This window comes from Coregonus clupeaformis, chromosome 15 (assembly GCF_020615455.1).
Source record: "Coregonus clupeaformis isolate EN_2021a chromosome 15, ASM2061545v1, whole genome shotgun sequence".
In the NCBI taxonomy this organism is placed as follows: Eukaryota; Metazoa; Chordata; class Actinopteri; order Salmoniformes; family Salmonidae; genus Coregonus; species Coregonus clupeaformis.
In genome coordinates, this window is record NC_059206.1 from 27265180 (window position 1) to 27280447 (window position 15268).

General features: G+C 44.7%; 1 protein-coding gene across 1 annotated transcript in view; it reads right to left on the minus strand.

Annotated features, from left to right (window-relative positions):
• LOC121582702 (laminin subunit gamma-3) overlaps positions 1-15268 on the minus strand; it is a 214987-nt gene that overhangs the window by 108695 nt on the left and 91024 nt on the right. Inside the window, exon 12 of the mRNA XM_041898719.2 lies at positions 5658-5894. Within this exon, the coding sequence (XP_041754653.2) occupies positions 5658-5894 (237 nt within the window). The remainder of the gene's footprint in view (positions 1-5657; positions 5895-15268) is intronic.

Below are 15268 nucleotides of genomic sequence, written 5' to 3' on the forward strand. Positions count from 1 at the left end.
TCTGGAGACTGGCTAGGCCACTCCAGGACCTTGAAATGCTTCTTACGAAGCCACTCCTTCATTGCCCGGGCGGTGTGTTTGGGATCATTGTCATGCTGAAAGACCCAGCCACGTTTCATCTTCAATGCCCTTGCTGATGGAAGGAGGTTTTCACTCAAAATCTCACGATACATGGCCCCATTAATTCTTTCCTTTACACGGATCAGTCGTCCTGGTCCCTTTGCAGAGAAACAGCCCCAAAGCATGGTGTTTCCACCCCCATGCTTCACAGTAGCTATGGTGTTCTTTGGATGCAACTCAGCATTCTTTGTCCTCCAAATACGACGAGTTGAGTTTTTACCAAAAAGTTATATTTTGGTTTCATTTGACCATATGACATTCTCCCAATCCTCTTCTGGATCATCCAAATGCACTCTAGCAAACTTCAGACGGGCCTGGACATGTACTGGCTTAAGCAGGGGGACACGTCTGGCACTGCAGGATTTGAGTCCCTGGCGGCGTAGTGTGTTACTGATGGTAGGCTTTGTTACTTTGGTCCCAGCTCTCTGCAGGTCATTCACTAGGTCCCCCCGTGTGGTTCTGGGATTTTTGCTCACCGTTCTTGTGATCATTTTGCCCCACGGGGTGTGATCTTGCGTGGAGCCCCAGATCGAGGGAGATTATCAGTGGCCTTGTATGTCTTCCATTTCCTAATAATTGCTCCCAGAGTTGATTTCTTCAAACCAAGCTGCTTACCTATTGCAGATTCAGTCTTCCCAGCCTGGTGCAGGTCTACAATTTTGTTTCTGGGTTCCTTTGACAGCTCTTTGGTCTTGGCCATAGTGGAGTTTGGAGTGTGACTGTTTGAGGTTGTGGACAGGTGTCTTTTATACTGATAACAAGTTCAAACAGGTGGAATTAATACAGGTAACGAGTGGAGGAACGAGGAGCCTCTTAAAGAAGAAGTTACAGGTCTGTGAGAGCCAGAAATCTTGCTTGTTTGTAGGTGACCAAATACTTATTTTCCACCATAATTTGCAAATAAATTCATTAAAAAATCCTACAATGTGATTTTCTTGAATTTTTTTCCTCATTTTGTCTGTCATAGTTGACGTGTACCTATGATGAAAATTACAGGCCTCTCTCATCTTTTTAAGTGGGAGAACTTGCACAATTGGTGGCTGACTAAATACTTTTTTTCCCCACTGTATGTATTCACCCCCTTTGCTATGAAGCCCCTAAATAAGATATGGTGCAACCAATTACCTACAGAAGTCACATAATTAGTTAAATAAAGTCCACCTGTGTGCATTCTAAGTATCTCATCATCTGTCACACGATCTCAGTATATATACACCTGTTCTGAAAGTCCCCAGAGTCTGCAACACCACTAAGCAAGGGGCACCACCAAGCAAGCGACACCATGAAGACCAAGGAGCTCTCCAAACAGGTCAGGAACAAAGTTGTGGAGAAGTACAGATCAGGGTTGGGTTATATAAAAATATCTGAAACTTTGAACATCCCACGGAGCACCATTAAATCCATTATTAAAAAATGGAAAGAATATGGCACCACAACAAACCTGCCAAGAGAGAGCCGCCCACCAAAACTCACGGACCAGGCAAGGAGGGCATTAATCAGAGAGGCAACAAAGAGACCAAAGATAACCCTGTGTAGCTCAGTTGGTAGAGCATGGCGCTTGCAATGCCAGGGTTGTGGGTTCGATTCCCATGGGGGGCCAGTATGAAAAAATTTATGCACTCACTAACTGTAAGTCGCTCTGTATAAGAGCATCTACTGAAGGAGCTGCAAAGCTCCACAGCGGAGATTGGAGTATCTGTCCATAGGACCACTTTAAGCCATACACTCCACAGAGCTGGGCTTTACGGAAGAGTGGCCATAAAAAAGCCATTGCTTAAAGAAAAAAAAAGCAAACACATTTGGTGTTCGCCAAATGGCATGTGGGAGACTCCCCAAACATATGGAAGAAGGTATTCTGGTCAGATGAGACTGAAATTGAGCTTTTTGGCCATCAAGGAAAACGCTATGTCTGGCGCAAACCCAACACCTCTCATCGCCCCGAGAACACCATCCCCACAGTGAAGCATGGTGGTGGCATCATTATGATGTGGGGATGTTTTTCATCGGCAGGGACTGGGAAACTGGTCAGAATTGAAGGAATGATGGATGGCGCTAAATACAGGGAAATTCTTCAGGGAAACCTGTTTTTAGTCTTCCAGAGATTTGAGACTGGGACGGAGGTTCACCTTCCAGCAGGACAATGACCCTAAGTATACTACTAAAGCAACACTTGAGTGGTTTAAGGGGAAACATTTAAATGTCTTGGAATGGCCTAGTTAAAGCCCAGACCTCAATCCAATTGAGAATATGTGGTATGTCTTAAAGATTGCTGTACACCAGCGGAACCCATCCAACTTGAAGGAGCTGGAGCAGTTTTGCCTTGAAGAATGGGCAAAAATCCCAGTGGCTAGATGTGGCAAGCTTATAGAGACATACCCCAAGAGACTTGCAGCTGTAATTGCTGCAAAAGGTGGCTCTAAAAAGTATTGACTTTGGGGGGGTGAATAGTTATGCACGCTCAAGTATTCTTGTTTGTTTCACAATAAAAAATATTTAGCATCTGCAAAGTGGTAGGCATGTTGTGTAAATCAAATGATACAACCCCCCCAAAAAAAATCCATTTTAATTCCAGGTTGTAAGGCAACAAAATAGGAAAAATGCCATGGGGGTTGAATACTTTCGCAAGCCACTGTAGGCGCTGTGCGTGAACACAGACACACACACACACACGCACAGACACACAGACACACACATGCACGCACCCACCCACCCACCCACCCACACACACACACACACACACACCTAGGAAAGCACGCAGGCTGACACACACTTGCACACACGCAGGCCCACACACAAGAGAGCATGCACACAAACACACAAACACACACACACACACACAGCTATACCAGGGGGTATGCTATGTATATGCGTATCTGAAGGACATATGCTTGACTTTATTAGCCCTGCGGCACTAGTACTCCACCGACCGAAAATGCGATTTGCTCGTTCCACCACAAATATTAACATTTCCAATCTGTTGTGTTGCGCTGCAGCAAATAGAAGCGTCAAAACTATGGTACTGTTCATAAATCATGATTATGAAGCAGCATTGGCCACAGCCTTCTGTGTGTGCATCCACTGTGTAAACTCCATCCCTGTCTGTCTATGCTGTGGGCTATACTAAACCCTGGATGATGACACAGGTCGTTAAGTAATTATGAGCAATTAAGACTTTGATAGGACAACACAGCCGGTGGCTCCGCCCCCACTGGAGGCAGGAGATGAAGGGTGTGTCCACTGTCTCTACTCCTCAACCTACCTTGATAGTTCTCCTTGACCTGAACTGACACAGACTCTTACCTAGCTTTAAGTTTTGTTACTTGTAAATGGCTATGACACCTCTAAAGTTGTGTGAATTGAATGGCTTGCGCTTCATACTTCTTTGTGACTTGAATGGCTACCATTTCGTACTTCTTTGTGACTTGAATGGCTACCATTTCGTACTTCTTTGTGACTTGAACGGCAACCATTTCGTACTTCTTTGCGACTTGAATGGCTACCATTTCGTACTTCTTTGCGACTTGAATGGCTACTATTTCGTACTTCTTTGTGACTTAAATGGCTAACAGTTTGTGCTTGTATCCCTAGACGGTACTTTACACAGAGGCAATTCAACTAAAGTGCTCAAGGACATTGTTGCTGCAGTATAGCTGTCTTTCTTCTGCCGCCTGGGACTTCTACCATCCACTATAGGGACATGTGTCCCTTTATGTCTCTCTCTTTCTCTCTCTCTCTTTCTTGTCCCCTTTCTCTCTCTCTACTGCTTCACAAAAATACCTGGGTTCAAATACTATTTGATTTCATTTAAAATACCATCGCTATGATTGATTGAGCTTTCCTGGAAAAATGGATCAAATAGAATAGTCACAAAACTGCAAACCCTGCCTATCTGGCACTCCAGGGAGGCTAAAGCAAATGCAAAAAAAATATTTGAAAGACTTAAAATAGTATTTGAACCTAGGTCTGTTCACAACCCATGCCAAGTGTGTGTTTGGCTGGAGTTCGCAGGCAGAAATTATAGAGAAATGTGATTTGCAAATAGGTGTAAGCGAACACATGTATGCACATTAATAAAAACTTCACTAGGTGTCCCCTTGGGACGTGACTGGGTCTAATTATATTTACAAACCTGCAGAGGCATTAAGATATGCTAAACGACGTTCCACTCAACCTGCTGTGTGGAAACCCAATCTGCTTTGAAGTTAAAAAGATTCATAAATAAATAAAATACATCTCCTCCCGTAACTCTGAACATGCACCTTTCTCCCTCTCTTTTTTGCTCTTCTCTCTCACACGCACAAACACACATTTGCACTGTGTTTCTTTTTTTATCCTTTGTTCTTTCCCTCCCCTCTCTCCCTGACTCCTACTCGCTGTTTCTTACTTACTTTTCTCTCTCTGCACGTATACTCACTCAGGGTGTAAAGGCAGCAAATCATGTTTGTGATAGAATTATATTGTGAAATTCCTGTTCTGTTCTGTTTTGTACTAAGAAGACAGCCAAGGTGAACCATAAAATGAGAATGAAATAACTAAATAAAAAAAGAAAGTGGGGACTGAAGAGATGTTTAGAGATACCAAAGTGAGAGAAAGAGAGAGAGAGAGATAGAGGGAGAGAAAAAGAAAGAGAGGGAGATAGAGAGAGGTAGACACAGACAGAGAGACAGGGGAGACAGAGGAAGAGAGGCTCAGGAGAGAAGCAGGATATCTGCTCCTAAATTAGGTTCAATTTGCTGACGGGTGGCTAACGAGGCTAATGACACCAGCCCCGCTTCCTGACCCCAGACAGACAGACAGACACACACACACACACACTTGAGGCTCCAGGCAACTCCTAACTAGGTCAGATCTCTGTCTGAGTCTGAGACTAATACAGAGGGAGGGAAAGTAGGAGGAGAAAAGGAAAAAGAGATGGAGATAAACCGATAGAGGGCAGGGTGGGTACTCATTGTGTCTAGGAGAGTTGGAAAAAGTCTGAGAGAAAGAGTGAGAGAGATGGGAGGATGTAAGGTGACCCTTTACCTGTCTCTTGTTAGACGAGAAAGAGAGAGAAACAGAAAGGCAAGAGTGAAATAAGGAAGGAAAGTTCTGTCAGTAAATGGAGGTAGAGCGAGATGGAGGGAGAGAGAGAAAAGGGTAAACGGTCACCATTCTCATCTCTGGCTGGAGAGAAATCAGAGAGTGATAGGAGAATCAAAAGAGAGAAAGATGAGGGTGGAATTCTATGTTTAGCTGTCATAGGCTGTAGGAGTCATCTAAGAGAGTAAGAAAGAGATACGAGATGGTTTATTATCTATTTCACTTGCTTGGCAATGTAAACATATGGTTCCCATGCCAATAAAGCCCCTAAAACTGAAATTGAATTGAAATAGAAATTGAATTGAGAGGGAATGTCGAGTAGGAAAGAGTGGAAAATAGTAGAGAAGAGGGGAGAAGGAAAAAGAAGAGGATAAGAGAAGAGAGAAATAGAGATATAGAAAGGGCATGAGAAAATTAGAGAACAAGAAAAAAAGAAAAACAAGAGAGACTTCTCCTACCTGTCTCAGGGTGGCAGGGTCCATGCTGGTGGCAGGTGCAGGGCACACAGGGAGACAAGGGTCCTCCGTTAGGGACCTCTCTGGTGAACCCTGGGGCACAGAGCTCACAGAACTGACCCCCAAACCCAGTTGGGCACGTACACACCTCTACCCAGGGAGCAGGGGGGGTAGAGGTGGTAGCGGGGCTGGAGGAGGGGGCAGCGGAGGCCAGGGTTACCCCTGAGAGTTGGGACGTGTCTGGGGAGAGAGGATGGAGATCATTAATACTTTATCTCCAAATCTGGAGAGGTCATGACTACTCAAACATCCTCAAAAGGCTACTCTCATATCCAGAAGACAATGGTCCACTAATACTGTGTTTTATCATCAGAAACATGATTAATCTAGGAATTTAACCAAGTTGATGTTGCGTAGGTGGGAATTCACCCATATGGTCGTTAACTGTATGTTCCTGTGCATAAGGGTGGTCAAGAAAACAGCTCTGTAGGCTACAGTAGTGTGAGAGTAATAGTGTACCTGCTGGTAAAGCTAATGCTTGCCTCTGTCTCTGCTGTTCACCATTCAAACTGTTACAGACTGTATCTCTATGACATTGTGTGTGTGTGTTTGTGTGTTTGTGTGTGTGTGTGTGTGTGTGTGTGTGCATACATGCGTGCTTGTGATGCACATGGGGGCACACACCTAGCTACCCCACTCTGGGAATCTCTGATAAAACAAATGAATAAATCAGAGCGAGGGAGGAGAGGAGGAGGAAAGGAGGAGAGGGAGAGAAGAATAAGTGGAGGTATAGCAGGAGCCTGCACCAACTGGGATTACTGATTCCTCTCTCCTCTCCTCCTCCATGAATAGTGATGTCCAGGTTGAATACTCCTCAGCCATTGTACAGAATACAACCACCACCACTCAAGGTCCAGCGCCCGGGCTTTCAACAAAGGGTCATTACCAGTGCAAGTGAGGATGTGTGTGTGTGCGTGCGCGTGTGTGTGTGCGTGTGTGCATTTGTGTGTACATCACAGTGAGTCAGGGATGTGTGATTTACTGAGATAAAAAATACAGAATGTGTGAATGAATTAATGTGTAATGAGAGAGAAAGGGAGAGAGGGAAAGAAAAAATTATACAGGATGAGCATGAGGAAGAGAGAGACCTTGGGATCGCCCTGATCCTTCAGGAACAATCCAACACAGTTCATTTACCATCTGCAAGTCAGCACCCAACCAACTCATCCCCCCCTGACTACCCTACTCCTGGCCACCTGTTAACCCATCTCCCTCTCCTTCTCCTCTCTCTTTCTCTCTCTCCCTCCCTCTCCCTCTCCCTCTCCTTCTCCCTCTCTCTCTTTCTCTCTCTCCCTCCCTCTCCCTCTCCCTCTCCTTCTCCCTCTCTCTCTTTCTCTCTCTCCCTCCCTCTCCCTCTCCCTCTCCCTCTCCTTCTCCCTCTCTCTCTTTCTCTCTCTCCCTCCCTCTCCCTCTCCCTCTCCCTCTCCCTCTCCCTCTCCCTCTCCCTCTCCCTCTCCTTCTCCCTCTCTCTCTTTCTCTCTCTCCCTCCCTCTCCCTCTCCCTCTCCTTCTCCCTCTCTCTCTTTCTCTCTCTCCCTCCCTCTCCCTCTCTCTCTCTCTCTCCTTCTCTGCCCCTCTCGCTCTCCATCTCTCTCTACCTTTTCTCCATTTCCTTCTCTCCATCTCCCCCCCCACTCATCCCCTCTTTCCCTCTTTCTCGCTCTCTTTTCCATTCACACTACATCTCTCTCTCTCCCACTCTTTCTGCCTCTCTCTCTCCATTCCTCTCTCTCCCTTCACCCCTCACCCCTCTCCCTCCACCCCTCACACCTCTCCCTCCACCCCTCACATCTCTCCCTCCACCCCTCACACCTCTCCCTCCCCTGTGTGGAAGCCTCCTACCCTAACCTTCCATCCTCAACATTACTCAGCTGTCACACAGGATCCTCACCCAACAATGTGACATCCATCGCCTACAGACAATCCTGTCATTAAAATAATGCAGCCTAATAATGAATGCCTTAATCCATTTTTTGGTGCAGAGAAGGAGAAAAAAGCAATATTGCATTTTGTGGGATTTTCATATTAGCAACTGCTGGGCGGCCTGCGGAGATAAGGCACTTCTAACACTGTTTGAGAATTAATTTGAGACCGAACACAAAATCATTAGCAGTGTTTTCCCCCACGATGCGCAAAGAGGCTGTGTGAATGTGTGTGTAAGTGTGTGTGTACGTGTGTGTGTGTGTGTGTGTGTGTGAGAGAGAGAGAGAGAGAGAGAGAGAGAGAGAGAGAGAGAGAGAGAGAGAGAGAGAGAGAGAGAGAGAGAGAGAGAGAGAGAGAGAGAGAGAGAGAGAGAGAGAGAGAGAGAGAGAGAGAGAGAGAGAGAGAGAGAGAGAGAGAGAGAGAGAGAGAGAGAGAGAGAGAGAGAGAGAGAGAGAGAGAGAGAGAGAGAGAGAGAGAGAGAGAGAGAGAGAGAGAGAGAGAGAGAGAGAGAGAGAGAGAGAGAGAGAGAGAGAGAGAGAGAGAGAGAGAGAGAGAGAGAGAGAGAGAGAGAGAGAGAGAGAGAGAGAGAGAGAGAGAGAGAGAGAGAGAGAGAGAGAGAGAGAGAGAGAGACTGTGTGTGTGTGCGTGCGTGTGTGTGTGTGTGTGGGGGAGAGAGAGAGAGAGAGAGAGAGAGCGAGAGAGAGAGGGAGATAGAGTGTGTGAATGTGTGTGTAAGTGTGTGTGTACGTGTGTGTGTGTGTGTGTGTGAGAGAGAGAGAGAGAGAGAGAGAGAGAGAGAGTTTTTTGAGTTTTTATAAAACCTTTATTTTATACTCAAGTGTTAACATAAATAATGGCACACTGCCTTTTCAGAAATGAAAAAAAATGTAATTCCTAAATAAAATAAAATAAAATAAAAATACAAAAGAACATATACATTCAACTCATTTCATCAACAAAAAATAGTTTCCCCTCCTCCACAAAACAAACCGCTCTTTCGTAAGCCCACTTCTCCTCAAACAATGGGAGATCTTTTACAGCTGAAAAGAACTCAAAATCCACTTTTATTCTTGCTTTCACTAATCCTTTAAAAACACATCTTACATCCTGCCCATATCCCGTTTCTATCTTATGTTTCCTACTCAGAAAAATTGACATCTTAGCTTGTCCCAAAATAAAATTTAACAGTTGACATTTTCTTTTCTGATGCTTACTATATTGAAACCCCAAAATAAAAACAGTGTTATTGAAAATCTCCCCTACAGCTTTAAACAAAGACTCCAGCATTTCCAAGAGAGGTTTTATCCTCTCACACTCCATAAAACAATGAAAAATTGTTTCTCTTATATTACAAAAAGGGCATCCATCTCCAACATCTGAGTTAATAACAGATACAAAAGCATTAACTGCAATGATGCCATGTAAAACCCTCCATTGCATATCCCCAGTACCCTTTTGTAACGGTGGCTTGTACAGTGCTCTCCATGCTGGCTTTACCTTGTCATCAATGCCCAATTTTACCCTCCATGGAGTGTCTTTTCTATTTTTCAATTTATCTTTATTCAAAACCTTGACACCCCCCCTGTATAAGTATTTCCCATTCACCAATCCAGTAATAGCGCCTTTCTTTCTGACTCTGGGATATTGGGTGTAATCCCTAGTCTTGGAAATGAGACGTTTGCATCTTGTACCTTCTTCTTGTGACTATTCAGCATACCCCACTCTTCTGCTGACAGAGCCTTCCTGCAGCTTCCCAGCAGTTGTCCGACAATCCTTTCCGACCTCACCCCCAAATGTTCAGCCACCCTTCTTCCATCCATTAAGGCGGTCCCAGCCATGGCCATTAACTGTTTTAAGGTGATGATTTTGCCCTTCACCAGAATCTTGGAGAAATATGGAACAGCTGCAGTTGTACAATCCAGTCTTGCCCCCATACACCCAGAGGTTCCTCCAACAGCCAATGCGCTGACTCCGCTGACGTTCGTCTGGACACCTTCATAATGCTCCACACCCTAAGAAGGCCTCTGTAAAACGGAGGTACTCCCTCCCTAGAAATCTGGCTACTATCAACCAAAAATAAAGCCTTCTTTAAACCTAATCCCCCAACCTGCTGTAATACAAGACCTGCCACCCCTCTCCAAACCACATTTTCCGGTCCATAAAGCAACCTTTGAATAAACTGAAACCGGAAAGCAGCAGCCCTACTAGCAAGATGTACAAGACCTTGTCCCCCCTCCTCTTTTGACAAATACAAAACACTTTGTGGAACCCAATGATATTTATCCCAAAAAATATCCACAATAATTGCCTGTATCTTAGCCAGAAGGCCAGATGGTGGCTCTAAAACTGACAACCGATGCCACAGTGCAGATGCAACCACATTGTTAACTATAATAGTGCGCCCCCTATATGACATACGCGATAACAACCAATGCCATCTCCTCATCCTCCCTTCCACCATTTCAACCACCCCAATCCAATTTTTTTCCATTGTCCCCTCATCTCCTAGGTACACTCCAAGGTACTTAAAACCTCCCTTACACCATTCCAGCCCCCCTGGCAAAGCCATGATCCCTCCATACCATTCTCCAATCTGTAAAGCACAACTTTTTTCCCAATTTACCTTTGCAGAGGATATTCCCCTAAAACGGTCAACCATTAGACTCAAACTATCCACCTCCGCTTGATTTTTCACTAAAACAACTACATCATCAGCATAGGCTGAGAGACGAATAGGAGGAATATCCTCTGAAAGGTACACCCCTTCAATGCGACTTCTAATGCTATTTAGTAGTGGCTCTATAGCAATGGCATATAACATTCCCGACAAAGAACATCCCTGCCTAATACCTCTACACACTTTAAAAGGAGCACTCAAACCACTGTTAACTTTCAATACACTTTCAATGTCACCATATATCACCTTTATCATGGCAATAAAACCAGAGCTGAACCCAAACGCCTCAAAAGTGTGCCATAAGTATTGATGTTCAACTCGGTCAAATGCCTTTTCCTGATCAATTGAAATTAGACCAGCATCCAACCCAATAGCCCTAGAGACGTCCAAAAATCACGAATCAGAGAAATGTTATCCCCCTATCTGCCTGCCAGGAACACAGTAGGACTGGTCCGTATGTATGATTTGCCCCATCACCTCCCTCAGCCTGTTGGACAAAGCCTTGGACAGGATCTTATAATCAGTGCACAATAGAGCCACCGGCCTCCAGTTCTTCACCTCCCTAGGGTCACCCTTTTTGGGCAGTAGGGTGAGGACAGCCCTTCTGCAGCTTATTGGTAGTAACCCTCCGGTTAAACTATCATTAACAACTGCTAGCCAATCCTCTCCCAACATAGCCCAAAAAGACTTTAAAAAGTCAACGGGAAGCCCATCAATGCCTGGTGCCCTTCCATTTTCCATGCCTTTTAATGCAGTGTATAGCTCCTGCAAAGACAATGGTTGCTCTAGCTCAACCTGAGCTTCTGCAGCCACCTGTGGGAGCCCATCAAGGAACTGCTGTGTCACTGTTTTATCCTCTTTGTACTCACACTTGTAGAGCTCAGCATAGAACTCTACTGCCCTCTTTCTAATTTCACTAGGGCTAGTGAGCTCCTGTCCAACAGCTGATTTGAGACAATGAATCATTTTTGGATGAGGCATCCATTTCAGAGATTCCCTGAAAATTACTTCTCACCAATGCCCCCTGTGCTCTGATACCCAGCAGGTCTGCCAATGTAGCTTTTTTCCTCTTGAGGGCCTGAGTATGGCCTCGATCTCCTGTGGTCTCAACCAACGTCATGAGTTCTACTATTTCAGTCTCTAGGGCTTTCATTGATTTGGTGATATCCCTGGTGACATTCCTCGTGTATTGATTACATAATTGTTGAATCTGGATTTTCCCTATATCCCACCACTGTTGAAGGGATACAAAACTGGCCTTTTGAGACCTCCACCTCTCCCAGAAAAAACTAAAACATTTCCTGAAGTGAGCATCACTCAATAAAGTTATATTAAAATGCCAATATGCGCTTTTGGGTTTTACATCGTTAATGAACACCACCTCTGTTATTAAACAATGATCAGAAAATCCCACTGGGGTTATCACACTTGATTTACAGACCTGAGATTGATGCTCAAAACAATAAAATCTATCTAACCTGGCCATAGAGATGGTGTTCTCTCTCACATGCGCCCAGGTGTACTGTCTCGTGCCTCCATGTTGACTCCGCCAAATATCACACAGTTCATGTGTTACAATGAGGCGTTTTAAAAAAGTCCTTGAGGCTATATGAGGTTCTTTGTGATTTCTATCTAAATCACTGACTGTGCAGTTAAAATCCCCAGCAATAAATAAATACTCTTCATTATTACATTTCTCAATGGTATTTGATAATGTCTCTAAAAAACATACCCTCTCAACTGCCACCACTGGGGCATATACATTTATCAGACACATAGTGATGTTTTCATACCTCGCTCTAACTTTCAATAACCTCCCCTCAACTACCTCTTCAACCTCATATGACAAAGGCAAAAACCCTTTTGAGAACAAGATGGCCACACCCCCACTTTTTGAGTTTTTATGACTACACACCACTGTTCCCCCCCACTCCTGTTGCCACATAACTTCATTTTCCAAATTACTATGCGTTTCTTGTAGAAAATTTATGTCACTTCCCTTTCCCCTAATTAACTCATACACTATGGCTCTTTTTTTAACGTCTCTTGCCCCATTTACGTTTAAAGAAGAAATCTTAAAACTGCTCATGGATGAAAAAAAATACAGAGGAAGACACAGAAACCACATCTCTTTACAGAGTTAAGGCTGCGACTGAACTCTTTCATTTTCTTTAGAATTTACATCACTTATCACTCTCGTGACCACTTTCTTGAGTCTAGCAATTTCAGGGCTTGTCAATCCTCCCCCTGTTATTTTTGACATCAGAAACTTTGCTGATTCAATAAACAATTCACTTTCAGGGAAAAAATCTGTTACATTATAATCCTGCATATATTTCTTCCCTTTTGTCAACTTCAGAAATTGACGTACTTTCTCAATCCCATACCTCCCTTCCACCCCATTTATCTCACTATTTTGTTGTGACGCATCAGATGACTCACTCTCGCTATCCTCCCCAGAAGAAAACTCCACCATCTCTACAACCTGTTTATCTTCAACTGATTTATCAATCTCTACCTTTCTCTTGGAATTAGACCCTTCACCACCCCTTACATTCTTCCTCTTACTCCTCGGTACTTTGAAAACAGCTGCTTCCTTTTCCATTATTTCAATCTCCTCCTGACCTCCACTTTCATTTTCCAGCACCACCTCAGCAACGGCAGTCGCAATCTCACCGACTTTTTCCCCTCCTTCTTTGTTCTGATCTACCACCATTGTCCCCGTATCCACACTGCCTTCCTCTCCTACTTTTCCTACCACATCTGCCCACCTCCTCCCATCCCCAGGACCCGCACCCTTAACATGTTCATCCCTTCGCGGTGGTGCATTAGCTGCACCAGCACTAGAGCTGCTACCTGAATCTGCGCGCTCATTCTCGGGACAATTACGCACCAAATGCCCCTCTCTTCCACAGCCAAAGCATTTCATTGATTCAGTAGAAGCGTAGAAGACATAATCAAATCCATCAATCTTAAAACTGAATGCTAAATTCAGTTCATCAATGTCCTTTTTTAAAATCATATGCACTTGTCTCCTATGAGACACGACATGTTTCAGCAACGGAGATTTGCATCCAAAAAGAACCTTCTTTATTGTTGATACAATTTGACCATGACGAGATAACTCTCGCTCCAACACTTCATCTCTAACAAATGGTGGCACGTTAGAAAGTATAACTTTCTTCGCCGGATTCATAAGAGGAAATACCGGCGTCTGCGTCTCCCGCAACACAACACCACTCTCAACTATCCTATTCACCTTTTCAATGGAATCTAAGAATATCACTACAGCGCTATTCATCCTTGAGGCTGATTTGATGCTATCATACCCAATAATAGCACCCACTGCCAAGCTACATTCTTCCACTGAACACCCGGCCGCAGCAGGAATCTTAACTCCATGTCGCCGACTAAGTTTTTCAAACTCCAAACTTCCGCGAGTGGCCATTGCAACCAGCCTCACCCGCTGGTTGTGCCCTCGCGAAAAACAACCTCAACAATCCCACCACCCCTATACGTGCTTAGTGATAGTTAGACAAGATAACCTTAAAACAACTAAACTAATCAATATAAATATATACACACCAAAACCCAATAGAGTGAAAAAAATAAAAATAAATCCAGTCGCTCTCACACTCACTCCTGCTTCACGACTCACTCCCAGCATGCACTCCAACGAGAGAGAGAGAGAGAGAGAGAGAGAGAGAGAGAGAGAGAGAGAGAGAGAGAGAGAGAGAGAGAGAGACTGTGTGTGTGTGTGGGAGAGAGAGCGTGCGACTGTGTGCGTGTATGTGTACATGAGTGTGTGTGTGCATGCGCATAGTGCGTATTATGAGTGTGAATGTGTGTGTGTGGCTTTGACTCAACGTGTGAGTGATGGTGACTTTTAACAGCTGTTCTATCATCTATGTGCTGTATTCCAATGTAATGCCTCTCAGATCCTCTCAGTACACTGACCTAAACACTATCAGATAGAAAGAGGGCGGGAGGGAGGGAGGGAGGGAGGGAGGGAAGGAAGGAAGGAAGGAAGGAAGGAAGGAAGGAAGGAAGGAAGGAAGGAAGGAAGGAAGGAAGGAAGGAAGGAAGGAAGGAAGGAAGGAAGGAAGGAAGGAAGGAAGGAAGGAAGGAAGGAAGGAAGGAGGGAAGGAAGGAAGGAAGGAGGGAAGGAGGGAGGGAGGGAGGGAGGGAGGGAGGGAGGGAGGGAGGGAGGGAGGGAGGGAGGGAGGGAGGGAGGGAGGGAGGGAGGGAGGGAGGGAGGGAGGGAGGGAGGGAGGGAGGGAGGGATAGATAGATAGATAGATAGATAGATAGATAGATAGATAGATAGATAGATGATAGATAGATAGATAGATAGATAGATAGATAGATAGATAGATAGATAGATAGATAGATAGAGAAAGAGAAAGAGCCAGCATCATACTGTACCCCCCACCCACTCCATAAAAGAGCAGAGGATTTGGAAGTACAGACAGGAAATATCTGTGAGCAAAACTCCTGCTGCTCTAGCATAGATGAATTTGGTATAACTCAATGCTTCAGTGAGAGCAGGCGTGTTGAACACTCAGTGATATAAATGGTAATGAAAATGTGTGTGTGTGCCTCTGTTGCATTTAATAGTTTCAAAGTGGTTGTGTGTATAAACTAGACAGTGTGTGTGTGTGTGTGTGCATGTGTGTGTGTATGTACGTGGGTGCATGTGGTCTATATGAGAGTGAATGAGGCAGTGTTACTAAGTGAGATAGAGTTCCGGTACTGAGGCAGTGAAATAACTTGACAGCTGATGTTCATGAGGCCAAGTGATGTTACCACCAGATTCTCCTTGGAGATGTTCCAGAAGAGGCCGGAGCCAATGAGAGGGCAGCAGGTTGAGAGCAGGAAGTAGGAAGCAGACTGCTGTCCATTAATGAACTGACAGGGTAGAGAGGAACCACATCCAGCTCAATTACTCTTCTGAT